General features: G+C 32.0%; 2 protein-coding genes across 2 annotated transcripts in view; one reads left to right on the forward strand and one right to left on the reverse strand.

Annotated features, from left to right (window-relative positions):
* The first annotated feature begins 774 nt into the window (after positions 1 to 774).
* On the forward strand, positions 775 to 19,840 carry CNPYb (FGF signaling regulator protein canopy b). The gene is made up of 7 exons (XM_076509872.1): positions 775 to 1,058; positions 1,538 to 1,719; positions 3,331 to 3,454; positions 9,956 to 10,090; positions 11,710 to 11,794; positions 14,699 to 14,816; positions 15,507 to 19,840. Exons 2-7 carry the CDS (start codon positions 1,581 to 1,583, stop codon positions 15,671 to 15,673), a joined length of 768 nt encoding a protein of 255 aa, XP_076365987.1. The 5' UTR covers positions 775 to 1,058; positions 1,538 to 1,580; the 3' UTR covers positions 15,674 to 19,840.
* Positions 19,841 to 20,866: 1,026 nt separating this feature from the next.
* The window catches only part of LOC143254951 (uncharacterized), a 76,457-nt gene continuing 70,405 nt past the window's right edge, over positions 20,867 to 26,918 (reverse strand). Inside the window, exons 26-27 of the mRNA XM_076509871.1 lie at positions 24,850 to 25,000; positions 20,867 to 21,637 (exon numbers count right to left, since the gene is read on the reverse strand). Coding sequence (XP_076365986.1) covers positions 21,567 to 21,637; positions 24,850 to 25,000 — 222 coding nt within the window. The 3' untranslated portion in view covers positions 20,867 to 21,566. The remainder of the gene's footprint in view (positions 21,638 to 24,849; positions 25,001 to 26,918) is intronic.

The following is a 26,918-nucleotide window of genomic DNA, read 5'->3' on the forward strand; positions in this document are numbered from 1 at the left end:
TTTTGATATGGTCTTAAACTTTTGACCAACTAGTATTTAGGCTAATTTCACAGTGTTCACATTTTCCCTATTAAATGCTAAAACATTTTTTTATTTTTATTTTCACTTTTCTTATTTTCATCTTTCGAAGCTCTACTCAAATAAGTGGTTGAGTTTAACAACGCCAAATGCATATTTTTTCTTTATGTTCATTAGCCTTAAGATTTTGGAAGGGCCTGGCATGGCCTAGCGCGTTAAGGCGTGCGCTTCGTAATCTGAGGGTCGCGGGTTCGATCCCGAGTCGCGCCAAACATGCTCGCCCTCCCAGCCGTGGGGGCGTTATAAAGTTACGGTCAATCCCACTTTTCGTTGGTAAAAGAGTAGCCCAAGAGTTGGTGGTGACTAGCTGCCTTTCCTCTAACCTTACACTGCTAAATTAGGGACGGCTAGCGCAGATAGCCCTCCATTCCATTCCTTAAGATTTTGGTTAGCAGTGTATTATATTCATCTTTTCTTTTGCTCATGGGATTTTAGAATTACCGCTAACGTTCCGGTAAACCTCTTGAATTCTATTGACAATTTTTTTTTCAATATGGGTTTTATGTTATTTTGAATATGAATTAACATTTTTTGTGGGGCTTAGCTACTATACATTATCATTTCACGGTTTTAAATTAAGGGTTTGCAGAACATTGGGAAAAAATTCATATACAAGCAGCTGAAGTTTTGAAACTTGGTTTTGCACGAATAAATAAAAGCGAGACTGAAAGAGTTTTACGATTCAGGCGATAGGTGAACTAATTGATGGGAACAATAACATAAGTTTAGGTGTGTAGTGAGTAACGTAATCGAAGATTATCCATAGGGAAACTTCCACGTTGCATTAAGTTTGTACTTTCGTTGTTCAAATGATACAGTCAATAATATAAAGAAATTTGTATTCAAATTTTTGTGGTGAAGATTATTTTATAAGCTAACTTACACATCAGTTGTTCTGCACTATAGCGTTGTGTTTGTTTCGCACTGGTATTCGTACTGACTTGTCGGATTTGAGGATCATATGTAATTTATATCACTAGGTAATAGATTATACATAGTATATATTTTAGTTGTTTTTTTTTAAATTTCATTTTACCTTGATTAAGAGCCATAATTTAAAATTAAAGGTAAACACAATATTTAGTATTTTAATAAATTAATGCCAAGAGCCTAAGTTTTTTTCTACTTGTGAGTTGTAAACAAACGTGTGTTTTCTGGAATATTATTAGTATTCGTTCAGCAAAAGTACTACGTCCAAGAACTCGAATGAGTAAGGAAACTAAAGTTTAATATATTCTATGGAATCATATATTAACTAAGTGGCAAAGCATACTTGGTTTCTTGATAAATTATTAATAACATTCATAATTATATACATTTTTAGAAAAGTTTGAGTCTTATTTATAATAAGAGTTGTTTTATTATTTTTGGTTTGTTACCTGAAAAAACACATTTAAATTAAAATTTTACTGTGTCAAACTACTGCATATTATTTTTACATGTGAATGTTTACTTATAGGGCCTTGTTGAAGGAATTTTACCTCAAACAGATTCAGAGAAAGATGAAATTGATATTAAATGTTTTGTTCTTCACTCTACTTTATTTAATACCATTTTATGTAAGAAGCAATGAATCAGGAAATAAAGAAGTTCCTGTAGAAGAAGAGCTTTATGGAGTGAAATATCCAAATAGTTGTGAAGGTATTTTTGTATTTTTACATCTGCATGTTTAAAAGTGAAAAAAACATCTAACTGGTAGTGAAACTGTGTTTACTTGTATAATATAATTTTTGAAAAAATATATAATTATATCCAGAAAAGATATTATCAGAAAGCATCTTTATAACTGCCAAAGTAATCTTAGTAGAATTTTAAGAAGGCATCCATAGTGAAATTGCAGTTTTCATTTAATTTGATAACATATGAATTTATAGTATATGTGAAGTAGGACTTGAAACTAAGTGTGAGTGAAAAAATAATACATGACAAAATATCAACATTTTATATGTATATACAAAAGAAATTGAATAAATAATGGTTTTTTTGAAATTAATAAATTTAAGAGTCAAAAGACCACACTTGTGGTTTATCTTACATGTCACTGATTTCGTAAGTCATCCAATATTTTTTGTAGACAAATATTTCTGTAGTTATTGACTATGAATTTCACCTTCCCCCTTTGTTCTATATTGAGCAATTATTTAAAAGGAAACAAAGAGAAAACCTAAGAAATGAGAAAAGTGTAAATAAGTTATTAACAGCAATTTTCAATATCTATTTTTGTAATTCTATGTTCATAACATGGGTAATTTTTTAATGTATCTATAACTTTTATATAAACTGTACTATTTAAAACATTTGTTATTATATATACAAAACATAGCTGCTTAAGCTAAATATTATATAATTGCAGGCATAGGTCTGGTCAAAAGGCTGACCACAGGCCTTCTAGAGCCTTTGAATAGCTATGTATTGGTGATTTATTTAGGAAATAGAATGAAAAACTATGAATGCAAACATGAGTATGAAGTTTAATGCATTTTAAGTTTTGTAAGAGATATGATTTGTCTAATGATTGTTTAGTTTGTTTGACTTGTTTTAACTCTTTCACTGCCATGAACACATGCACAGCCGTGATTACACACATGGAACACAGCATATGATCCATGCTTTAGCCATGAAAAGTGTGACATTAACTATTTGCATGTTTGGAACTTACCACCTAAAGGAAGGGTATTCTCCTTCAAAGTTCCCTAAGTTTATCAGTTATGAGTTTCAGATAGGTAATGATATGCTAAAATATGTTAAGTTTTTTTCATATTGCTTATCTTAACATATAGATTACACTGAACAAGTTAAAAGTTTTTATTATATAATATATTGGTTTTAATGTTATGGTTGGTTGTTTTAGTAGGTTGAAAAGCATGTATTTAGACATCTTGTTTTTTTATGCTCTGGTGTTCTAAAATCTTAAAACCAAGAACAACAGTTAGCTTATGTATTAATTATACAAACTCCTTGCTATATATTCAAAGAGCACTCTTTGCCTTTATCATATATGTTGCCTTGGCAACTTTGTTAACATTTATAAAGTTTGATAGCTTGTGTAAAAACTATTTACATGCAGTAAGGATTTGTTTAATACCTTTGTTGATAGAAATGAAAATGGCATGTTATTGTTGTAGTTACTTTGCATTATGTATGAAATTATATAGTAATACATGTGGTTATTATAGTTGAAGAGTTGGAATGATGTTATAATCTAATAGTAGAAGTTAGAAATGAAATACTACTGAATATTTTGTTTTCCAGTATGCAAGTATTTAGTTCTGGAACTGGAAAATCGTTTACAAGAAACTGGAAAGTCGCATGATGTCATTGAAACAGGCTATGAACTAGATGATTCTGCGAGAAAGAAAACTAAATACAAAGTGTCGTGAGTATCTGCTCGTGTTACTGGTTAGAAGTTCTATGGATGGTTGGATCATGTATAGCCTAGCTTTATATTTCATATAATTTTGAGCCAGAGAGAGGGGTATTGTTTCTATTTAGATTTGTATACTTTTATGGTTACATGTTTTCAGTAATGAGTGAAGAAGTTGGTAAAAGTAAAAATAAGGGAAGTTGCTGCTCTTCAAATAGGAATATTGTTTCATCATTTTTGTCTGAAAGCAGTTTTGGAGGACATTTATTTTAAATTTAATTTCTTTGGTTTTCCTTTTTTTCATCTTTAGAAATGCACACACTAGCTTCATTTATGTTTAACTGTTAAATTAATTGAAATTACATTTCTACATTCTAGAACATTTTAATTTGGAAGCAGTTTTTAAGGATCTAAGTCATTTTAAAAGGATTAAAGATGGTGTATATAATGCTCTATATCATGTTGTGTGTTAAACAGGTTGTTTTATTTTTCCACTCCTCATGTCAGAAGAAATAATTTTCTACAGCTGTCTTATTGTTTATAATTTTGACTTGGAGCTCACGAATGTTGAATTATGGAAACATTAATTAATAATCATATTCATATAAATGTTTCTCATTACATATTAGCTGTAATATTTTATATCTGATATAAAATGTTTTCATCTTAGTGTTTATTACGTCCACACAATAGTTGTTTTTTTTAATAAGTTTCTACAGTTCAGATTGCTACTGGTACACAAACTAAGCCGATATTTGATACTGTATTTAAAAACACATCTTTGTGAATGTTATAAAACAATTAAAGATGATGTTGCTACTCATAACAAAGTTTTTAATAAACTTAAAAGAAGTATGTTATACTTGAAGTATGGGAAAAATAAGTATTTTTTTACATTTTTTAATGGAATTATTTTTCATTTATCAACATTTAAACAAGACTATTGCTTATTTCTGTAAGAAAGTAATTTTAATGAAAAGTAGGCAAATAATTATCACAAATGTGTATATTTTACAAAGATTAAGTAATTGCAATATGGTGTTCACTTTCTTTCACAAGATTAGTTATTCTTGTCCAGTGCTGCTCTTTATAAGTAAACTTTTTTCCTTATACATGCCACAAGCCTTCTGCTCCCTCCTATTGAAATTATCATGTGTCACTTCACCACCAGTAGGATCATAACACACTCACAAGATGCATATGGCTCCCTCTGTATGCCTGTACTGAACTATTACTTCTCAATTGGCAAAGCTTATGCTCAAATGTGTTTCTTTGTTTAATTAAGCTTTAGCATACTTACAAAGTGGTTTTTCAGTTACATTACTTCCAAGCTTATTTAGACTGTTTAATTTAATTCCAATTTATTGCAGTTCCAATTTTATTTATAATTTAGATTTTGGTTGACTCTTCTTGATATATGGATTCATGCTACCACTTCAGAGGTTACATCTGTGACTAGTGCTGTATCACAAGTCTCAGATGCAGGAGACCCAGAAGGAGATTTATCAATGTTTCTTCACAGGAATATTGTATGTTACTTAGCTCAACCTCTATCTTCAGACTTTGCTCCATGATGTGGATGATTGGCTTCTTCTGGCTTATTATGAACTTGAATTGGACAGCATATTCATCAGTTCCTTCATATCTTCTATGTTTATATGTCTTTTTCAGCACTTATCTCAGTCAGACCCAGCCTTCTTCTCTACAACTTTGTACCATGGAATTGTCAGCTCACCATACCCTTTCAACTCCCTCACTTTCTGCTTGTGAGGTTTTACTGCTTTTGGAAAATAATGTCAATGTCTTCAACCAAGAGTGGTCCCACAAATTATTTTATGTTTATCCTCCTATCTGATTACTTATCCATACCACTCTGTGCCAAGTCATTCTGATCACTCCTTATTGGCCAGTTCAACTATGATTTCCATGATTACAAGAACCGAAACTTTTCCTTCCAGTTCTCCTTTCCCTGCTTTCCTTCCTTCTTTTTCAATGTCAGTCACCAGTTCTACATCTTTTATCTCCATGCCTGGGATTTATATGATTGTTGGCAAGAGGAACAGGTTCTTCTCATTTTGTAGCATTTATTTTAGTTCATTCCATAGGTCTTTCTTTGGAGGTATATTGGTGCAGATAGAAAGTGTTCCACAGTTTGTTTGTAACTCAGGGATTCCACACTGATTGATCTACTGTTGATCATGTGATCGAATTTCTTTCAAGTTTTTTTGACTGGGGGTCTTTGATCTCCTCACTCTCATGTCATTGGGCTGCCTTATATCATACCTTTTGTTTTTCTCATTACCTTTGACTTTTTGCATTACCATGTTAATGCATTCCTTCCAGATTTGTCATCCTGCCAGACAGCTTAGTCTTCTAGAGTAGGATCTTAATGTGGTCCTTCATTTCTCATGCTCCATGTTTCACCTTTCCCTTAAGACATATTTCCTTTTCCTCTTAACCTGTAGACATCGATGATTTGAATTTTTTGCCATTGTCATTTCATCCATACTTTATCACCGTACCTATCTTCTCTTTTATCTGTATTATTCCTTCCTCCCAAAGAGCCCCCCAGTGGCTCAGCAGTATGTCTGTGGACTTACAAAGCTAAAAACCAGGTTTCGACACCTGTGGTGGGCAGAGCACAGATAGCCCCTTGTGTAGCTTTGTGCTTAATTAAAAAACAACAACATCCTCCCAAAGACCTTTGCATCTAGGGAGGGTAAGCCATCCTTTTCACACATATATTTCTTCCTTCTATTACTCATCACTGCCATCATCACAGTCTGGATAGACTTCTGTGTTCGGTCTTGCTTGGCTTCCATCCATGGTACTTGTTCCTGACTTTTTATCTCTCAAAAGTATTTTTATTTTCATAATCTCTCCCCCATCATCAGTAGGGTTCAATATTTAATTCAAATGGCTTATTCCTCCTACCAAACTTTGTTCAGTGTGTCTTCTCATCAGATTAAACATCTCGTCTTTTCCCTTGCTTCTCATTTTTGTTGGTCATTGGAGGAAATTCTACAGTTGGGCATGTGGACTGCACATAATATGTTAATTTTCCATTATTTACCGACTGTGTGGTTTCTTCTTTACTGGGTTTTTGTCTTCCACTTGTGATTCTTCTTACAAGTTTTGGTGTGATTTTGACTTGGTAAGTTTGTATTCCTATTTTCTTTTCCTTTCGTCCATTGCTACATTCCTTATTTATATGGATTCAATTGTGTGGTGAGTGATGCCTGACCAGGCATTCTTCAGTTAGAAATCTGCACTTTACACCCATGTTGATTTGTGCTTTAACTTCAATTGGCTTTGCAATACACACCATTGAGATGGGATGTCTCACAAGAATGCATGTAGTTGAATAATCTTACAATGTACTTGTTTCTTAAAATTGTTTGTTCTGGACCCTACCACCCATGGATTGCAAAGGTTAACAGAAGGGGTAGTTGTCCATCCTTGCCATGCCTTGTATTGAATAAATTGGTATGGTCTGCTTTTCATGATAGGGTTTTGTGAGTGATCACCCATTGCTCTTCCTCAGGTGATGAAGTTTCTCCACACTATTGAATGCATTTTTACCTCCCTTTCTTCGTCTGTAGTATGGGAGCCCTTAATACTTTCCAGTTCCAAGCCATTGCACGTGGATGCATTCTCCTGAATGCTATAACCATTTAGTGTAGAGTAGGGTGGTGTTCTTCTGTGGGTATAGAGGATGTTATATCTTCCATTGTGTTACACAATCATAAAGGAGGGAGACATCAAATTGCAGTTCTTCTTTTGATTGGGAGCCCTCATTTTACTCCCATATGTATGTCAGTATTCTGTGGCTGGGTGTTGGATTTTGCATAGAACCAATCAGCATAAGTTCTCACACATGTTTATGGTTGTATATATTCCTGCCTTGATCACACCTTATCTGTGTTGTGGGTCACAGTGGAGTTGAGGGGAATTCTTCCAGTTCTGTCCTTTTTGCTATCCTTTATTGCATCTTATGTCAAGGATGTTATTGCTTATTAGATGGTTCCAGTCGGTTTTGCTGTTGGGGGAGTTAATTTTTATTTTGTAGACATTCTTTCAGTATCAGATGTTAGGTTGCTGGATTGGTTGATCTGAGGTATCACATGTTATGCTCAAGAGTTAAAGTGATTACTTGAGGAGAAGACAGTATTTTCCTCATCCTACACTCATGTGGATATGGATTCCCAGTAGCATAGGTTTTCAATGTAGTTGACTTGTGTACAATCCATCATGCCCTGGCCACTCTACATCTAGGTACACATCCATTAATTTGCCCTCTTTTATACTATGTAGGATTAAGTTCCATATGCAATTCATAGTTTGGATCACTATCCTGCCACAGTTCTCTTACACTTGGATGTGGTTCTCTCTTTCTCTGCCCTTATCTACATCATATTTCATAGATGAGCAGAGAGTACGCCTTGTTCAGAAGTGGTGCAGTTTTCCTCATCTGATTTTTGAATCTGACCCTTTTCTCCCATTTCTAGGGGTATCCTTGAGATGCTTTTGGAGGTTACTTCTGTTTTTCACTTGCACTGGTCCCACTTCCAGTCCAACTTGGGATTCTAGCTAGCTTTGTGAGTTGTGAGTGGAGATAAATACCATATTGGAGCTATAATTTTCCTGAACTGAAAATGTATTTCTTATAGGTACTTCCTTTCCCCTGTTGCTTATGTCTTCATAGTGACAGTTCAGTAGATATGTTATGCATGTTTCACTCCTGTTGATGGAGAAGTGAAGCACAATGATGTGTATAACAGATATTTTGGAATCATTTTATTCCAATAGGGGGAGCCAAAGGTTTTGAGCATATGTGAAGAAAAAGGATTGTATAAAGAGGGCAGTACTGGATGAGAATAGCTAATCTTGGAAAATTATAACGTCTTCTGTTCCATGTTAAATAGAATGCATGCATATTATTGCTTGCATTAAAACAGTATCTTGTTTTGGTTTAACCAGAGTTCTGGTTACTACTTACAAGATTTTATGGTGGGTTACTGCTTTGAGTTTTTAATTTGTTTTCACAATAAAATATTATAATACAATTAAATGATCCAAGTACATTTTTCATGTACATATAATTAACGTTATTGTAAAAATGTTATTTGTTCATTATTTAGTTCACTGTGTATTAGCTAATATACAGTTTCCTATCTTCATATATCATAATTGTAAGTTAATGATAAACCATTTAATTAGTGAATGTCTTTCATTTTGTTCTGATGTTTATGTTTTTAATTTTTTAATGTTAAATATTTTAAATTTAAATCAGGTGATTCTTATAACACTTCAGAAAATTTTTTACATGCATTAAAATTCAAAGCTGTTAGAATGGTACGTTAAGTTTGTCTCATTTACAACATCAGAAGCATTTATTTCTAATTTATAACTGTTTTTTGTTGTCAGTTTTGTTATAATTTTGTGTTTTTCTTGAGTATGGAATCCCTAAAACAGGTTATTTATGATTTCACATTAGAATCCTTTATCTTGTGATGTATTATTGACTAATCTTTTAGTAGCATTCAAAATTGCTTATATAAGGTTTTCATGCCTGTTCTCTGAACTAAGTGATATATTCATCTTGCCACATGTACACACAGGGCACCTTTTACAGGCATCTCTTTTTCTAAATGTATTTGGGATAAGTATTGGAGTTTCTCAAACAAACATCCACTGTTCTGATACATGTGAAAACAGGGGGGAATCCTTTTTTATTATTATTATCATCACAGTTAAACAGTGATATATGACTGCAGAAGTTAAACAGTGATACACGACTGCAGAAGTTAAACAGTGAATGTCAGAGAATCTGTAGGACTTATTGGAAAACTTCTGTGAAAGTACATTATTACGACATCACCTGATTTTGCTATGTGGTCGACACCAGTTTATTCCAGCCATCATTTTACAGAGAGATTTCAGGCAGGACACAGTATGTCTGTAAAGGACATGTTTTGAAATAATGCTATTGAAGTATATTGTTTGATAATATACTAGAAAAGTAGTTTAACAAGTTATTATTGTACAAAGCTGTCTGTGAAATTTTGGATTGGAACTGGAAGTAGGTGGGAAACTATTGGTCTGCACAACATGTGACCACTAGAAAGTTTGGAGGTTTTCTTGGGATGCATTCTGTATATACATCTGAGGAAAATAGATTTGTGAAGGGATATAGGGGAGAATGGTTAGTGCATGATGTAGATTCTATGGCACAACACAGAAAAGGGTTAATAGCCAGTTTCTGGTATGGTTATTAAAGGCTTTTGCTGTATAAAATTAAATAATTATATCTGTTTTCCAACCTGTCAACTTACAGTTGATTTTTCATGTTGAATTTGTACGAACCTTCTAACAAATTCAACATATACAACATTGTATATCTTAAAATACTATCAGAGTGTATACCAGTTAAAGTGTTTCACTATTATTGAATTAATGTATATATATTGTTGCAGCAAAACATTTGTTTTCTATATTTTTCTTGTTATACAGAGAGCTAAGACTTCTTGACTCACTTGATGGAATCTGTGACAAACTTTTGGATTACAATATTCACAAGGAGAGGGAAGATAGTACCCGCTTTGCTAAAGGAATGAGTACTACATTCAAAGTGTTGCATGATCTTGTGTAAGTGTAATATTGTAAGTTATAATGACTTCTTTCTTCAAGACTGTATAATGTGTTTGTGTTTTTATTTCCATATTGCACAAAGATGTGAAAAGTGAACTTGAGCAAAGTTTGATACTACAATTTGTTATCGGGATAATGCTATGTGTATAACACTTCAATGATGATGGTATAAGCACATAGAAAGAACAATATTAATTTGTCATGGAGGTGGATAACATTTTGCATTGGAAGTGGAGCTTTTTGATTTTAGATAATTAATGATTGTACCTAGTTGAAAATTTTCCCCATTAGACACTGTTGAAGAAGTTTGTTTGTTTAGATTTTAGTAGTAACTTTCATCAAGTATGATTCAGGCATTTGAATCTGGCTGAAGTTACTAAGGAATATGGAGATAGAAGCCTCTGTTTAGAAAATTGCTATGTAAATGTGTTCTCCTTGCTAACTCACATTTATAGCTATGTTTATTTATTCCACCTTGTGGCTGTATAGTTTTATGAAGGTTTAAAAATAAACATGATAATATTTATTGAGAACAATACAAACATTAATCTTTAGACTGTTTTAGTGTTGCGTTGAAAAACCTGGGCAACTAAAACTTCCTTCATGCTCTATGTGACTTTATTTTTTGTGTACCAGTAGTTTGTTTTTATTCATTGGTTAATGTATCATAAAATACTGATGGGAATACACTTAGGAGTTTTAAAGTAAATATATGAGAGAGAAAGCTTGATAACTTAGCTTGCAGGTTTTGAGTGCTATAAGACTCAGTTTCTAGTTAATTTAATATACTAACCATAACTTAGTATAGCTGAAATTCTGAGATCTAAGTTACTTGGTTAATCCACTGCAAGACTGTGTATTATAACACAATATTAAATGATTTTTTTGGAGATTGGAATAATTACTCTTCAGTGTATAGTTCTATTTATACAAGGTGACAGCTGTGTTTTGACAAAATGAATTTCAATCTTAATTAAATCTCTGCAGCCATTTTTATAGGTATAATGGAATAGGGTGAGGGTTTCCCAAGCTTCGGACCACTTTCTGGTTATTTTGAATTATGTCGTTATTTTCAATACATTGAGAGTACCAGTCTACAACATATCTAGACTGGTTAACCTTCTCTCAAATTTTATATCTTTGTCACAGATACTGTAATAAATTGTATTAGTTTTTGTCTCATAACACTGTGGAAAAACTTTCACCATATATATAGTGTAATGGTTTAATCAGTAAAAGTGTTAATACCCATACCAGCCATTCGGAGATACATTTTTATATATGTATCTGTGTAATGATTTAATCAATAAAAGTGTTAATACCACTACCAGCTGTTCTGAGAAACATTTTTATGTATATATCTGTGTAATGACTTAATAATTACTGTGATAAAAAGTAGATGACTCAGTAGAACTTCAGTGTGGGTTACTATGTTTCTCTGTGTGGGTTACTATGTTTCTAATACATAAAAAAAAAAAACATTTTTACACATTTGCTTTTTCTCTGGGTTAGTACATCTGACAGCTTACTTTAAATTAAACAGTTCCATTTATTATTTAAATTTTAAATATTTTTGCATAATTTAAAATAATGTGTTTTTTAACTTATTTGTACAGTGACAAAGGAGTAAAGGTAGATCTTGGAATTCCATATGACTTATGGGACAAACCATCTGCTGAAGTGTCACAACTAAAAACTCAGGTAATCCAACAATGTTGCAACAGAAAAATACAAAATTGTGATATTGTAATTAGGAGAATTTGTATCTCAGTACAGTTAGTATGGGTATTAACACTTTTATTGACAAGCAGAGAACAATGTTTTGACCTTCCTAAGTCATCTTCAGGTTAACCTCACCAAACTATGAAAACTATCCATTGTTAACTTGAAGATGACCTAGGAAGGTTGAAACATTGTTCTCTGCTTATCAATAAAAGTGTTAATACCCATACCACCCTTTCTGAGATACATTTTTATTATAATATGACAGTTGTATATGAATAGAGGTTGGGCATGGCCTGATGATTAGTTTGCTCAAACTATGAATTCAGAGATTAGTGTTCTGTAGCCTGTTACAAAACAGGCTTAACTATTTGTGATTTTGGATGTGCTATGGTATGATCAAATCTCACTATTCAATCCAACAAGAGTTTGTAGTAGATACTGTTGTCTAGGTGTGTTTCCTGTGGGCCTTTTCAAAATTAAAGTTTTGTTTTGCAAAACTCTGAAATAAACAGTTGTATGACTAATGGTACATTTAATATATAAGTTTAAAACCATTAAAACATAACTTGACTTATGATGGTTCTCTAGATGGGTTTGATCTTGTTCTTCAGTATATTTTATGTATTTTAACAATACAGGGCTTGTTTGGGGCAAGTAGGTCACAGCCCAAAGCATAAAGATTTTAATAAATCTCTATCTGATAAGTTTCAAATTTTCTGATAGCCAATAATATTCTAACTAATATAGTTTTTCACTCTTAGTCTGAGGATAACAGACTGTCCAATTTCATCATACTTCCACTAATACAATAATAACAAATATGGGTAAAAATGTAAATTTTCCTTTCACTCAAAAAGTTCTTATTACATTTGCCAGGAGGTGTCAAGCTGAGTTGTAATATGTGACAGAATGTGGTATGCTCAGTTGTAACATGTGAAAGGTAGTGACATGCTCAATATATATATATATATATATATAAAAAAAAAATATATATGTCTATTTGGATAAAACTAACATCTGATCAATGCAAGCTACCTATACAGATCAAAAATAAAAATATATACCTGATAAAGAGAGTATCTGATTAAGTATAATGTTTAAACTATATTGATTAGAATACTGTTTCATCGGTTGGATACCTTTGCTGTTTACGTTATTTTTGGCTGTATACTCACTCAACTTTAAATAAAGATGAGCCTGTTAAAGTGGGATTTACATTTGATAAAATGTGAATTACAGTACTTTCAAGTGGCATACTGGGTCTAATGTCATGGAGGCTGGGCATAGACTAGTGATTAGATTGCCAAACTGGATTTGAGGGTCCATGTTTCATATTCCATTGCTGCAATATCACATCCCACACATTTGAGGCTGTGTGTATATTATAATGGTCATGGTCAAATTTCACTGTTGAATTAAAGTAGTCCAAGAGTTGGGAGTGGGTGCAGTGGACTAGCTGGCTTCCATCTGCTTTATCTGTTTAAAAATTAAAGAAGGTCAATACAGATGGTCAATGTATGGCTTTGCACAAGTATTCAGAATAAACATGTTTGGAAAAACCTGGTGATCCCTCCTGAGCTGTGATAAAAGTAACAGTTGTGTTCTCAACTGAAACTGGCAACAAGCAGATAATAAACTAGAAACTTTTGATATAAAGAATATTCAGTTGCTTATAGATAATTCTCAAGTACTTTTGGACAGAAACAGATGTGACAGACAGTTTACAAACAATCTTCTTCTTTGGCTGTCAGTTGCACAGGTTGAGAGGGTCTTCGTGTATTAAGATGATAAAGTGATGGGTGTGCACCCTTGTATACCAAATCGTAATTGATTTATTTTATTACCATTATAGGGCCTAGACTTTAATTATATAGCTTTTGAAAAAGATGAAAACATCCAAATTTGGACATAAAAAATACAATGATAATGAGCTATCACTTTGAACATAGAAATTGAAAATAAATACAGGAAAAAGAAAAATATTTTTAAAGTATCTTTTTACCAAATAATATATTTTTAAGTTCGCAAAATGACACATGACAACTATTAAGTCTTTCATATACTCTGAAGGAATGAAATTTGTGAATGTAGAATCTTTAATTTACCTGTCTGAGAGTAGGTTTAATTTACCACTTCATCTACAACATGCTCGACTGTAGATTCAAGTTTCTAATAGCTTAGAGCAGTGGTTCCCAACCTTTTTTATGCCCTGCTCCCCTAAAAACTTTTAATATGTTCTCACATCCCTCACAGTAATTATTTATTTAAGAATAAAGGTGAAGGTGGCCAAAACAAATTTTTATAATTTGTTTTTAATGATATATAAACAAAAACAAAACATTTGGAAATGTTATTTCGCACCCCCTGGAACGCTATCTCGCACCACTGGTTGGGAACCATTGGCTTAGAGTATTCCATAAGTTGGAGTTAAGTGGTGTTGACTACTTGGCTTCCCTTTGATATATCACTTCAAAATTATGGATGGCTAGCACAGTTATTACTTAATTAGCTTCATACAAAATTCAATAAACAACAACATAATCTATCAAGACAAAAAATGGTTCATATGTTTTTATGAATACCAGAGTACTGGTTTGAAGCCTTCATCTTCCATGGTTAATTTTAATTTATAGAAACTGTGGCTTCATAAGTGATTTGTAATCCATGTTTCTAACATACAAACTAAGAGAATAATTACATTTTATATAAAATGAGGTTCAGTATAATTGCTGGAAAATTGATAAACAAAGGGGAAAAGCTACAAAATAGCTTCCAGTTAGTTTTATTTGAAATAGTAATTACATTAAAAAAATGTAAAATGAATTGCTTGTAAATTATGTATGATAATTTATTATTTCTCTGTTGTTTTTTTTTCTTCAGTGTGAAAGTCTCATTGAAAAACATGAAGGAGACATTGAAAATTGGTATTTTCATCACCAGGATGTTCCTTTAAGACAGTACTTGTGTGTCAACAGAGCTTTGAGAAAAGGTGATAATGGTAAGTTATAAATTATGGTTCTGCAGTGCTCAAAAAATGTTGATTATATTACCTTTTTCATTCAGCATTTCAGAGACCCATTTGCTTATCTGATCTGTCAATGGTTGGAACTTGTATGATTCTGTTGTAAATATGCTGTTAACAAGAAGTGTTATATTTAATCAAACATCTGACATTAAATCTTTTGACATCTTGTCAACATAAATATGGTTTACATCCATCATTAAAGTGCAAAATACCAAACATAAGTGCACTTACTGTTTTCGTTTTATTTCCTTAATGCCTTCACTGCTTAGCAGAGTAGGCCATAGTGGTTTGTTCCTGTCTGCCTTAATATTATGAACAGAATATCTCAAGAGTAAATGGATGGATATGTACCAACACTGAACTACAGGGTACTATATACAAATTTCTAAACCTGACTTTTGTAGGTCAAAGTCAAATTGGTGTAATAGATATTTCATAAACACTATTTACACATTAATATTTCTGAGTAAGAAAAATATAAAGGGATTGAATTATTTGTTATAAATACAGCACAATAATTTAAAAAAAATGTATGTGGTTATTTGAAGCTAAAGTCATGAAAAACAGCTATATAATATTGTGTAAGTAGTAAACCTTATGGGATATATAAAGTTTAGGTACTGATAAATTGTAAAGTATTTTCTTTTGTTACTGACCTTGTAGGTTGCTTAGATGAAGTTTTTGTGTCAAAGAAAGAAAGTGAAGATGCTGATAAGGAAACAAAAAAAGAAAGAAAAGAAGATGAAACTAAGGATAAGAAGAAGAAAAAGAAGGCTAAGAAAAAGTCAGAAGAGGAAAATAAAATGAAGACAATAAATGATGAATTGTGACCTATGACCTACCAGTATCTGTTTAATAACGAGAATATAGGATTGAATAAAACATTTGGAAAATTATATCTGATAAACAGAAGAAAAAAAAAGAAAGCTTAAAAATAATTTCACGTTCCTTTTGTTTCTATTTTTTTATTATATAGGGTTGCTGAAAGTTATAGCACTCTAGGACATTAATAAATGAAAAATAAAACCTGACAGCAGTCAAGCAAAAATATGAAGTCATAGTACATGTTTCATACTGTGGTTTTGTTTATGCAATGAAATGAAAAGATACAAAAACATTTATGATGAACCAGAGTTCTCTTAAAACTTTATACAGATCTTTCTTTTACAGAAAAATATTGTAAGAAGCTAGTTTAATTAATAGTTAATGTGATTGTACAGTATTAAAATGTAGAAGGTCCCATGTTTCTACTTGATCATGTAGTCTTCCCACAACTATATATTTATCACTTACAACTTCAACTGGCATCATTTAAAATCAATATTTTTTTTTCTTTTGTTTTTACAAATACTTTAAATTGATCAAGCATTTAACAGTAAACAAAAGTTCTAAGTTTCATAAATTCTGTGGTCAGTTCATTAAATAATTGTTACCTATGTACTGGTTAATTCACTTATTTTGTGGTTGGTTGTATTTTTTAATTGAAAACCACAGTATTCTTAAGTGAATATATTTCTGCTCTACATATAAAGAAGTATTAGATTTTTTTAGGTCAACCCAGTGTCAAAATGAGTTTTGTCACAAAATTTGTACAAAGTCTTCAGAATAAGAGCTCTTTTGGAAAAATTAGTTTAACATTTAAATAATGCAAATATAAAGATTCATTTAATTGAGCAGTAAATATTTATGGTTTTAGTATTTGTTGACTTTTTCAGTTTCTAAAACATTTACCAAAGTTGCCATGACATTTGTACCAATGCTGTTTTTTTTTAAATAAACTAAATTCATCTTTGTTACCTATCTTCTAGAAAAGTCCTGAGAGTGGAATATTTTCAGTGTTGAATTCTGGTATTGATACAGTTTCAATTAAACCTTTTGTTTTGAATACAATGAGGATTATTGATCTTGGTTCAAGAGTAAAAAGGGTTTTGAGTTTTAAAAGTCAAGTTGTATAAGTCATTGATTACTCACCAACAGTGAAATGTGTTTGTACATCATTAAAAAAAAGAAAAGATAAAACTGTATTTAATTACTGGTCAACTTCCTTTTGTGACAGATTTCTATAATGTAACATTTATTGGTAAACCATTCTACATGAGACATACCTGCACTTATGTATTCTAAAGGTGGCTGGTATGGGTATTAAAGCTTTAATTAAAATAAAGTACAGAACAACATTTTGATCTTCTTAAGTTATTTTAACCTGAAAATGACCTAAGAAGGTTGAAATGTTGTTTTGTATTTTATTTTAATTAGTTTTAATACCCATATAAGCTGTCTTTAGAATACATTTTTACTTCAAATGTCTTTCCTATAATCATGGAGTACCTGTACTTGTATAATTTTACCATTTGGAGCCAAAAAGAAAGCAAAAGGAAAAAGAGTTTGGTACAACATGTTTGGAGGTTTTCATGGTGGGTTTGAGTAATAACTTAATACTGTGGATATAAAAGATGTACAAGGACTAGAGTTGGTCAGTTAGTTACAATTTAACACTGTGGACATAAGACGTATGAGGACTAGAGTTGGTCAATTAGTAATAATTTAACACTGTAGACATAGAAGATGTATGAAGACTAGAGTTGGTCAGTTAGTAATAATTTAACACTGTAGACATAGAAGATGTATGAAGACTAGAGTTGGTCAGTTAGTAATAATATAACACTGTAGACATAAAAGATGTATGAGGACTAGAGTTGGTCACTTAATGCAGTTTGCTATTTGATTATTCTCACATGAGACTTGGATAGAAGAAATAATCAGAAATACTAATTTCAATAATCTGATCATTGGTGTGAATCATAACTTCAATCAGTTAGGCTTAACAACCTGGATTAATAATAATAAAAATAGGGTGAAATCATAATGGTAATAGTTTGTTTGCTTGTGTATTTTGAATAACCAGGAACACTAATTTTAAGTAGTTGGTTATTTTTGTGACCTTAGTTGATTTAATTAGAATTGTGATTGATGATTAGTGAATTAAATAAGTTATTTGTTCAGCTGTAATAAACTGCATCATAGCTTAAAATTGTAGGCTTATAGTGGTGAAAATTTATTATTTTTTCTGTAAGAAATATAAATTGAGATAATATGAGAAAAAATACCTAAACGAACATTGCATCAAATGAAAATATATAGTATTGAAAGTGTAATGTTTTTGAATATTTCAGAAGGCATTATTATATAATAGTAAAACAAATCATATCAGTCAACTAATATTATTTTAAGGAACGGGGGTCTTAACTGGTGGTTCACAGGGACTCCTGGGGGGGTGCATGGAAGGGCTTTCTGGTAGTCTGGGAACCAGGGGAAAAAAATGATTTTTTTCCTCCATTATTTTATATGTATGTCTGTGTATATGTGTTGATGTGCATTTTTCTGAGGCTGTTTATAGCTCTCAAAGTAGATTTTCAAAGGGGTCAATGACCCAAAAATGGTTAAGAAACACTGCTCTAAGGGAAATGTGGCTGAAACCAGTTGAGGATTCGTATTTTGTTAAAATTTTAGACTTTCACTGCATGTGAAAGTATCTCAGATGATTTCTACTTATTTTTACTTTCATTTAGGGCTTGAATGTAACTCAGTAACAATAAATATTTAGTGTTTTCTTTTCTGTTCATCCAAAGTTTTATATTCCTTTTTTTTGTATTAAGACTAACAGTCATTAAATATTTTTATGTGACTTGAAAGTGGTATAAAGTAATCAAAATATAGTTTTTAAATAATTTTTGAAAATAGTGTGGGAAGCTTTCTACCTGTATGTTACTGTGCCACTAGTATGCACATTACTAAAGGTTGATGTCTAAATTAGTTTTTAAATGTGAATATTACAAGTAGATACAGTAGTATGTGTATGTACTAATACAGATAAGTAGTTGTCACTCAGTTGGTACGTTACATGCTAGTACGTATTATTGTTCATTTGAAATGCAACAGAGAATATGCCTTGTGTCTGTTGATGTACGACAGAGATGTTTGTAATTAACTTCAAAAAAAGAAGCTTTGTTGAGGTATAATTACTTTAATAACCATCTTTTTATATTAATTTAGAGACTGTGGTGATCTGGAGACAGGATTTTGAATTGCAACTACAAAATGCTGCAAGGTTCACTACATGAGCAGTTCGTGTTGTTTCCAAAGGTGAAAAAGCCCAATGACACTACATTGAATGAAACATTTCACATGTGCAACACTTGTTTATACCAGAGTCAAAGTTGTGAATGGTGTTTCTGTTGTAGAATCTGAGTATTGATTATTTTCAAGTGTAAGTTATGAGTTATGACAGTATGGTTGGTGATGTAAAAATTGGTCATAAAGGTGAGAGTTACATGTTATGGACAGGCTGTTGGTCAGTGCTCAGTAGTCATGACTGACTGATTGTAGCCTACATGTGGTTTATACGTAGTCATGGGCTTGGTACTAAAGGATAAATGACTATGGCCTGCCTCTAATAGGCTACTTTGTTTGTGAGCTACAGTTAGTGATTTACTGATTGTAGCTTATTCTGAGTGGGTTTTGGAGGTAATACCACAGGCTGTCTATATGTTAACTGTAAGTAAAGTGTTGTGGTTTGTTTTTAATAGATATTGAACTATTTTTGGAAACTGGATATAGTAATGGATTTTGGCTTATGTTCTATAGACAGGTTTTTACTATGTGTGCCATGTTCAAAAGGATGCATTAAGTTAATGGGCTTTGATTAAATATGTTTTAATAAAAACCTGTTTTGTTTCAGTTATGGCATCTTTAAAGTTTATGTACAGATTTTGAAAAAAATATTATTCACGACATGTGTGAATGATATATCATAATTTTTTTTTTTTTAAATGCTGTCTTCCACATGTTGCTCTAGTCATTTATGAAATATACATTCCTGAGGAAATTGCAGGTTTGACAGTGGCTCATTTATTCTTCTAACTTTGTTGAAAGAATATAATGGCATTTGTAATGAACTTAAATAACTTGTGGAATAAAATACATAATAATAACTTTTATATCCTTTTGAAAGTGTGTTAACTCTTTGTGGGTGAAGATGTGAAAGTGATACAGTTATAATGGCTAAAAGGAAATGCCTGTAACATTATAACAAATGATGTACTCTAAGGTTATGTGAAGCTAGCACAATAAGACTTAAATATGTGGTGGACACTGAAGGTCTATTGACATTATTACAAAAGAATGCTAAATTTATTTATCTTCAAATACTAAAGATCCAGTTAGGAAAGAATAAATCTATCATAGAATAGCTGTACTTGTATACAAAAACTAGTAAAAATATCTAGTCATATAATGTAATTTATTACACCTGCATTGTGTCCAGCTGTGTAATCCAACAGCTTGAAGTAATAAGGTTATTTCACTTGACTAATGGTTCTTAAATGTTTTGTTTGTGGTTTCACTTCTTGTTTTATCTTGACAGATCACAATGGCGATCTATATGCTATACTGTGTTTTCTGTAGTTATGCAACATTTCTGTAGACATATGTAAGAAGCACCCCCCCCATACAAACAGAATAAAAAAAACATGTTAAAAACACTTCTAAATAATAAATTATAATATTTTTTTTTTGTAAAAAAACATTTATTGTATACAAACATTATATTGTGCTCGGGACATTCCTGACTTAATACGTAGTTGTCTGGTGTTTAAGAAGAAAATTTGTAAAATTTTGGTACTGTGATAACTATGTTGTTGTGGTCAGGCAGTTAACTCAAGAGTCAATATAAAACAAATTAACATTCTTAAAAAACAACAACAAAAAACTATCCTACAGCTCTTGCCATGAATCGTTTATAATAAACTGCAATATTACATATAAAATGTACTTATAGAATATGTTCCCTTAGATACAAAGTACTTCATATTACTATGGTAACAAAATTACCTAAAATGTATGGTTATTGAATAACAACATTTATAAGTTGTACGGATTAATAGAAATGACACGCGCTATATTTTGTCAGATTCAGTATATCTGTGTTGAAAAGTATGGGTTAAATAAAATAAAAAACCTCTCACTTAGGGCTTTGAATATGTTTATTCAACGAAAGCTCTGTAGCTAAGATTAATAATTTTATAACAAAAAGTTATGCTCACAGTCTTCAAGCTAATTATTGTTATCTATTTCTGAGATTGGAAAGACTATTGGTTCAGAAAGCCATTCATCTAAAGGATACCATATTCCTATTGTTAGATGGCAGAACAATTAATATTTTTAAATACATTATAAGAAGGTAAAATTTGAAACTATTCTTTAACAATAACAGATCAAAAAAGGCGAACGGATATTAACCATCGAACCAGAATGCAAGTGCATGGTGAATTACATAATAATACGTATAGTAAAATCTTTCTAACTATCAAATGAATTTCAGACTTTGTTGTTGTTTTATATTGCCACAGTGACGAAACGTCTTATCGTAATATATCTAAGAAGTTTCAGTTTTATTATTACAGAATTAACTGATTAATTTTTATTAACAACATGCCCCCTCTGCTCATTTTGGAAACAATATCGAAACAGAAACATTTTCTTCGAAGTCGAGTGCTTATTTTAACATAGTCAATTTACGGATTTGCGAAAACTGATATATATTTCTCCTTCATTAGAAAAATATATTGTATAATCGAGTAACATAAAGCCATTACAATATAACGGTTTGTTTAGCAAAGTGCACGTGAAAACTAAGACTCGGTTTGACGATTTCCGTTTTTAATTTCAGGCTGTATTAGGTTTATAATAAACCACCAGGAAGGCACCAATAACGAGTGACAGCGTTCCAGCTAGTTCTGTAATGACAAAATCTATGTATCAATGCACTTACCGAATCAGATGAAAGAAACAATAATCAATATTTCTGACACATATTGTACAATAAACTGATTTACTTTCCGGTAAAAACAAACCAACAAAGAAAGAAAAACATATTTGAGGCCAGAAATTAAAACATAGAACGTTTTTTTGTTTAAAACAAATATCCAATAATTTTAAAACCGAATTTTGTACTCTTAGGACTTGATGACGGAGTACCAGCTGATGGGAAATGTTTATATTTAATTAAAACAATGTAAGATTAATACCAATCAAATTAATAAATTGAACATGACTTTATGTCAAAATTTTAAATTTATAACAAAGCTTTTTCATAAACAACATTTACAGTTTGCTTTCCATCTTGTAATAAATAAATAATTTGAGGTGATTCCACGCTTGAACATCCTACATCTCACTGATCATGATAAAATCATGGTCGTTTGAGAAACAGTCCAGCAACTTTACTTTCACACTTTGTCCTTGAATCCTTTTAGAATATTCAACATTGTCTAAAAACTGTTTGAGATTCACTCAGTAGGTTTGGAGTAATTAAGTAACAGATTTTACAAAATAGAAATAGGGTTAGGCTCAACTGAAGATTCCCATAGTCTATAGTTTTTACATACAAACTATGGTTGAAATTGGCCCAGAAAGCTCAAAAGAGTTAGGGTGAAACAAACATATATTTCACCTTTATTCGTATAAATTACACATTCCATAAATTCTCTTTAAACAAAGACACATTCATAAGATTAGAGTTTTCTTTATTGTGAAGTGGGAACGTTGTCTTCTTTAAAAGTGAATCGTTTTTTGTTATTAAGAAACCCTCGTGGCACAGCAGTAAGCCTGAATGCTTATATCGCTAAAATTGGGTTTAGATACCTATGGTGGGCACAGCACAGATAGCCCACTGTGTAATTTTGGGCTTAACTACAAATAAAGAAACAACTTATTAAGCGAAAAACTTCACAATGGGCCTTCTAGGTTATGTCCACTGGAGAAATCGAACTCAGAATTTTAGCCTTCAAGCTAATCGGTGAACCACAGGGGGCCGATGCTTTCTCGTTGAATCACGTTATTGTCTTTTAGTTAATACACATAGTAACTATAAAAATAACTAGTTATTAGTTTTATAATAATTATGGCTATGTTAGCTGGAGATCAGAATATATTTTAGTACAAACAATTTGATATAAAATTTACGCGGATTGAAGAGTTTCAGATTCGAGACGCATTTTAAGCAGTGGCCCCGTTATAAAAGTGACCAATAATCCGTAGAAGGTGCTTGAGGCTGAATACCTCTATTTGGCCAGTAGTTCAAGATTATGAACGGATGTACCTGAGTCCTAGAGTGTCTATGACGTGATCATTTAACCTTAAGTTTCGTTCAGATTCAAAACTCAAATTCTAGCATCTTTGTTTGTAAGAAATAAACTTTTCAATGCACGTGGATGACATGGGGAGGTCAAAAGAGAACCGCAACCCCTGGTACTTCTCAAGGAAAACTAAGGGTACCTGCCAGATTTGGTGATAGTCGGTCAAGCAATTCGCCGGTTGTAAGCGGACACACATAGTTTTTATATTTACTGACGAGTAATGGTTTAGATTACACCTGTAAACTGTCTCTACGTGACATTAGCAAAATGTTGGAACTGCTTTCAAGCCACGTTACTATTGTTCAAACATGCGGAGAAGGCAGAAAATAAAAGTAGACGACTGCCACCAGACGATTAAGACTCGCTGCTAATGCTAATGAGATTCAGTTAGATATTCACAGCCACAAATGGATGCCATGTCTCAAAGCCAGCTTGTATACGAGACGCTTGAGTGATATACACGCACAACTCATATCAAGAAACACAACAGTTCACCGAAACCATGCCCAATAGATAAATAATATGTTGATCAACGTTACTCTCACAAATGAGTCGAGTTTCGACTTTCAGTCAGATGACAGACCTATACTTCCTTTGGAGAAAATCGTGGAATTGACTAAGCACCAATTTCTTACAAATAGTAACATCTATACGGGGAGGAAACAAATGTGAAGCCGGGGAAGAATGAATTAAATTTCCACAAAATAGAAAATAATGTACTTCAGGGTGTAGGGATTTTTTTTTTTTCACATTGCCTGTATGATAGTGGCGAAAGTATGATGTGAAGAGGAAAATATATTTTGTGTGGTTTTTGATGTATAATCATTACTTGCCGCTGACAGGCTAAAACACTGTAGGTGTTTGATGAACTGTGAATTTAGTGGAACTATTTTTCTGTGGAGGAAGTAGTGTATCAAAGAACAGAATAGGTTTCTACGCCATTCTTTAATCACCGAAATTACAAATAAAAAACCACACTAACTGTTAAACTTATCGACCTATAAACCCTGAAAAAAGCAACATATGATAGAGACCACGCCATATGGCCCTGGTGCAAGTGACCCAGAATTCAGCCTTATGAATAATAAAGCTCGCCCCCAGCATACTAAAATGGCCTACTTGTTCCTTGAAGAAAAATGGACTGAACTCCACACTCGTCAGACCTAATCCCATTGAATGCGTAAAGGATAAACGTGAATAAATTCCGCCACGTAACAGAATGACAATCTGAAAATACCAATTTTAAAGAAGTGGATGAAGACAGCTCATTACTTCTGACTTTAAGCATGACCATTGGTACCAATTTTCCCTCGTGGTGATCATACATCATGAGATGTATAGCTATTAAAGATCGACCAAACGTTCATTTACCAAGGTAATCTGATTGGTCAGTCATTTGTCTTCCAGATCACATGACTTTTCATTTGATACTTGATTTATGTACAAATTAATAGAGGATAGGGTGGTGAGTGATGCTGTTTTATAACATTAGTTTTGATGGTCATAGCTTTATAAATTCAGATGACATATACGATGTGTTGATACATAAAATTTAACTTGCTTACATTCTTGTATGTTGGAATTTGATATATGCTAATGACAAAAACATAGTATGTTATTTATATGCAAATAACACAAACATAGTATGCTGTCTATATGTTAATAACACAAACGTAATACTCTGTATATATGCAAATAACATAAACATAAAATGCTGTTTATATGCTAAAATAAAACATAGTACGTTGTTTTTGAATCAACTACTTCTTATTTTGTGATTTCTGTTTTATTTTATAAAGGACTTCACTTACCGTTATAACCGTTATCCTGCAAGTCACTGCTCCTGTAGCGTGCACTGTAAATTGCCTGTTGTTGTTCAGGTGACAACTGTTTCAATTGGTCAGATGTGATGGCTGCTAAACTGTTGTAACTGAGCTGACTAAGTTGAGGGGTTGTCAGAAACTGATTAAACAAACTTGATTAGATATTCAAGTGTATAAACTTAAGCCTAAATAACATTACTTATTAGAAAAAAAATGACAGGAACTGTTTTATCGAATATGTATGTGAAATTATAAAATTAATCTTAACCAGTCAATGCTTACACCGTATTTAGTTTGAAAGAAAAGTATCTACGAATAAAGATTTAATTACACTTTTCAAAGAAGTTTCTATTGTAGACACCAATCTATAGTAGAATGTTTGATGATATAATATAAAAACGTTTAGAAAAAAATGTTTTTCTTGAAAAAACGGGAACAAACGAACGAAGGAAGAACATTGAATAAAATGAAAATATAAAAAATATATCTTTTAAGAGAAAACTTATTAAAAAGCCTGCTGTTCTGATGCAGTAAAACTATCAAATTTGTTCGTCTGTTTCGAAATGTTCGCGCAAAGCCACACACAACCGCCACTAATTCTGAAGGCAGCCATAGCTTATTCTTGAGTTACTTTTAGGTGATCTAATAGCAACATTAAACTATTAACCAAATAGCAAATCCTCGGAATCTTAAATACGGAGCGCATTTTTACGGTAATTTTCGTGACCTTTAATTCTCGGATTTCATTTCGAGCACGCTCACTCAACTAAGGAAAATTATTTTGGAAAAATGTAGTAACAAACGTTTTCAAAGACCAGAAATTTTAGGTATTCTGACAAAAAATATTGTTATCCAGTGGCGTATCCAACAGAGTAGTGTGTGTGTGGGGCGGGTTCACAGACCCGCAGTACAGAGATCTGCTCTCCATCAGCTCCCATGTAAGATATAACCTTTTAAAAGTTTAAATTCTCTACATTGTGGCTCCCTCTGTTATAGAAGTTTTAATTTTTATTTGTTCCCCAAACTAAACCCCCATCATGTTCTCCCAAAGAGGAAATTCCGAAAACTCCACTGTTGTTATCTATGTCATTTAATTTTTCGTCTGCCTGTCCTTAAGTTCGCCTATTACCTACCCAATGGTCATACAATGTCTTTGTCGGCAATTTCAAAAATATTATGGTGCTACCAATAAAAACCTAAACGTGCAACTTAATTAGACAGATAGAGACAAGGAGTAACTTGTACAGCAATAAAAAGTTTATATTGAATAACCCTGAGAAATATCGAAGTTGGAAGTAGGAAATTAGAAACAATAAACATAGGAATATTACTGTCCGAAGGATTGCATTCCTGAAAGTAGGAAATTAGAAACAATGAAATATTGGAACATTGCTGTCCTAAGGATTGCATTCCTGAAAGTAGGAAATTGGAAACAATGAAACATAGGAACATTACTGTCCAAGGATTGAGTTTCTGAAAATAGAAAATAAAAAACAATGATACGTAGGAACATTACTGTCCTAAGGATTGCGTTTCTGAAAGAAGGAAATTAGAAACAATAAAATATAGGAATATTACTGACCTAGGGATTGAATTTCTGAAAGTAAGAAGTTAAAAACATTAGAATATAACAACATTACTGTCCTAGGATTGAGTTTCTAAAAATAGGAAATTTGAAACAACAAAATATAGGAACATTACTGTACTAACGATTAAGTTTCTGAAAGTAAGAAATTAAAAACAACAGAATATAACAATATTACTGTCCTAAGATTGAGTCTCTGGAAGTGGGACATTAGGAACAATAAAACATAGGAACATTGCTTTCCTAAGGATTGAGTTTCTGAAAGAAAAAATTAAAACATTACAATACAAACATAGGATTGAGTTTCTGAAAGTAGGAAATTAAAAACAATAAAAAATGGGAACATTACTGTCCTAAGGATTAAGCTTCTGAAAGTAGAAAATTAGAAACGATAAAATATAGGAACATTACTGTGCTAACGATTGAGTTTGTAAAAGTAGGAAATTGGAAACAATAAAACATAAAAACATTA

This window comes from Tachypleus tridentatus, chromosome 7, assembly GCF_004210375.1.
Source record: "Tachypleus tridentatus isolate NWPU-2018 chromosome 7, ASM421037v1, whole genome shotgun sequence".
In the NCBI taxonomy this organism is placed as follows: domain Eukaryota; kingdom Metazoa; phylum Arthropoda; class Merostomata; order Xiphosura; family Limulidae; genus Tachypleus; species Tachypleus tridentatus.